The 3168-nt window shown below is 47.8% G+C and overlaps 1 protein-coding gene across 1 annotated transcript in view; it reads right to left on the bottom strand.

Annotated features, from left to right (window-relative positions):
• Window positions 1-1094: 1094 nt before the first annotated feature.
• The window catches only part of LOC120500287 (translation initiation factor IF-2-like), a 2581-nt gene continuing 507 nt past the window's right edge, over window positions 1095-3168 (bottom strand). The window contains exon 3 of the mRNA XM_039704932.1: window positions 1095-3156. Within this exon, the coding sequence (XP_039560866.1) occupies window positions 2590-3156 (567 nt within the window). The 3' untranslated portion in view covers window positions 1095-2589. The remainder of the gene's footprint in view (window positions 3157-3168) is intronic.

The raw sequence follows: 3168 nt of genomic DNA, 5'->3' as shown, positions 1-3168 counted from the left end.
AAAGGGCCTTTCTGCATAAAAACACAACTCCTTTTCTCCCCAGCTATATCTTGAGAGAGATATGGTAACTAATAAATGCTTGTGTTTGTTGCATCCAAGAGAGACTTGTGAATCACAGCACTTCAGTAATTCTCAGGCATTCTGAGGTCGTGCTCAGCACGGAATTGAAGAAGGTGGTGTTTCTCAGATGTCATGCTCTGAGGTCTCTGAGAAATCTCATGTGGGCAGTGAACAATTATGTATGTACTACACAGGCCAAGTTAAACTCAAGGTTCCCCTCTAGATCCTATTTAAACTGTTGTCTTAATGAAATATTTCTAATCTTTTTAGAAATGTCCATCACATCTTTGCCTCTGCATCGTCAAGGCTTAGACACCCTCTGGGAACACAAACTGAAACGAAGCAGAAATAAGCAATATGTTAATGATAACAATGTTTAGAAAGGGATTTCATGGGAATGAAATAGACTTTTATTTTTGCCAATATAAATAAAGGCAGAAAGCTGTTTTGTAGCAGGCGTGTGTGAAATGTGAAACCCTGGCAGTGCGCAGCAGCACCGATGTGAGCCAGAATGACTGTGAAAAGCAAAACACTTCACCCCTGGAGGTGGGAATGTGATCTGGTGGTTACAGTAGCACAGAGCAAAATTGAAGCTCCCCGTTCATGCCCCCGACTGACTGTATATCTGTAGTCACCTCATGTACTGTCTATCAGCTCACCCATCTGTACAACAGGGACATATTTATCTGTATCTGAGCAGAGCCAGCTCTTGGCAAGCACCACCAGGGGATGCGGGCAGCCCTGTCCTGTCAGGAATGCAGGATTTCACAAGTGAAAAGTACAAGTCACCAGCACTTTGTCAGGACACAGAGTACCATTCCATTTGTTAAAACAGCTGTACACTTACAAGGAAATTTGGTGATAATGAGTGAAGAACCTCTTTATTCTCCAGGTAGCTTTGAAAGATTTTGAGTTAAGTCTTACACAAACTTCAGACACCAGTAGCTCTCTAGAGCAATATGCTCTAGAGAAATGAAGTCAATTAAACCTATCTAACCTTATCCAAGCAATCACCACTAATCAATATTATAAAAGGACAGTTTTTATACATGTATTTATTAAAATGATAATGTATTGCATGTTTTTGTTTTCATCTTCATTAGTTGAAAGTAAAATCTTTTAAATGACATTTTATAACTGAACTCAGTTGGTAGTCCCAGAACCGTTGCCAAGGTTAAGGTTTCCTAAATAAGGTTTCCTAATCACAGACCACACATAATCTTGTAATTGCAGAATCAGCAGACAGAGCAACGGCTGAAAGAGACTGGAAACTGAAATCTTTCCACATGCAGCAGGCCATCTTCTGAAGGGTTCCTGTCTGCCCTGTGAAAGCTCACACGTAACCCCTCTCCTGTGGATAAATATATTTTTGCAGCTTGCTTATCTACAGACAGAAACTGCCACAGTGACATTGAAAGAGTTACACGGGTCCAACCTGTGTGTATAATCTTGAATACCCATTTAAAACTGCCCTCTGCATTTTCTGCTCTATCTATAAATTTATTACTGAGTATTCTTGTAAAACTATCAGTTATAAAACAATGCTTTTGATTAAACTGTTGTGACTTTAGGTATATATTAGGTCTAATAAATGTTCATGTTTTGAGACTGCCTTTCTGCTACATGAAATTTGAAACTGATTGCAAAATTAATAATAAAAGCAGTGACTATCTTCTTTCAGAAAGAATGTAAAACCCTTACAGTCTACCATGAAGGAATACCCTCCTGCAGGTGCTTTGGTGTTCTCACTGCCTGTTGGGGAATAGTTGCACTGCCAACCACTTTACTGTGCACTTTACCGGTTGTGTTTTCACATAGTTTGGTGGCAGCTGTCAGCCCTGCCTCCCCCCTCACATACCCCTTGGGAGAACTCCCACCACAGCTTCTGCACAAAACTAAGTCCACCACCATTTAAGCCAAAAATCCAGACTTCCCAAATTCCTGTCTAGGCACCACGTAGTTTCAGAAAAGTGTCCAGAGAGGACCGATTATTTTTTTATTTTTTTTTTAAGTTTCTCAGCTTTCTGTCTGCTCCTTAGCATTCACAAGCTGTGGGCCCTGTGAGAAGCACAGCAGTCGCCTCAGCATGTTGTGTGGTGCCTTTTGGAACAGGCTTTTTCAAAGGTAACCTGAAAGATCAGGCTGTAAAATAATCAACTGATTATTTTACAGATAATCTGACCGAACCACAAGGCAGGTTAAGGAATCAGTTATAGCATCGGTGGAGGGAGGAGTCCCAGCCGTGGCCTGGGACTGTGCTGGGTGTGGTGGAGCTCCACAGCCCCTTCTGCAAGGAGCTCCCAGCTCAAGCACCAGGCAAGAGAGAGCAGATGGTGAGAGACAGATGGGAGAGTACAAGGAAACAATGAGATAAATGAGCAAAAACTCAGCTGAAGACTTTAGCATTTGGTTCCAAAATTATTAATTTTAGTAATCATTTCAGCTGATGTAACCCTACGGTAGAACGCCTTTCCTGTTCCAAAGGCCTTAATAGCTACAATTACAACACACGCGGCAGCCCAGGAGGGGTTACATTTTAGGCAAAGAGTGGGAGTTCAGCATGCAAGAAGTACCAAAGCAGGGGGTGTCAAACGCTGAAATTCGTTCAAGGGGGCTTAGGTATCGCAGCAACCGGCGGCTGAAGGCAACCTGACTGAGCGCTGCTCGGCAGTAGCGCCGGCTGACAGGCAGCTCGGGCTTCCCGGGAGGCCGGCGCTGCCCCGGGCCGCTGTCCCACGCCGCGGGCAGCCCGCCGGGGGTGCCACAGCGGGGCCGGGGCAGCGCCCTCGCCACCGCGCGGTCCCTCACGCACCGCCGCCCGGTCCCCGTGGGCTGGTGACAGCCCGGCCACATCCCCGCCCCGCTGAGCCCCCCAGGGATGCCGCGGTCCCGCCACGGCACCGCGGAGGCCCGGAGGTGGCCCCCGGTGTCAGCGCGCACCGAGGGGATGGTCGCGCACGGACCCCAGACCGCCACGGCCCCGCGCAGCCCTGAGGGGCCCGAAATCCTGAGGGAGGGCCAAAGGCCGCGTCCCGCCGGGGGTGGGCTGTGGGGCCGCGCCGCCCCTCCGGCCCGCGGGCGGCCGGGGCGCGCCGCGCTGCGCAGCCG

This window comes from Passer montanus, unplaced genomic scaffold (assembly GCF_014805655.1).
Source record: "Passer montanus isolate IOZ18808 unplaced genomic scaffold, ASM1480565v1 scaffold18, whole genome shotgun sequence".
Classification (NCBI taxonomy): domain Eukaryota; kingdom Metazoa; phylum Chordata; class Aves; order Passeriformes; family Passeridae; genus Passer; species Passer montanus.
Note: the sequence above shows the minus strand (reverse complement) of the source record. Positions and strands in the feature narration are given on the sequence as shown.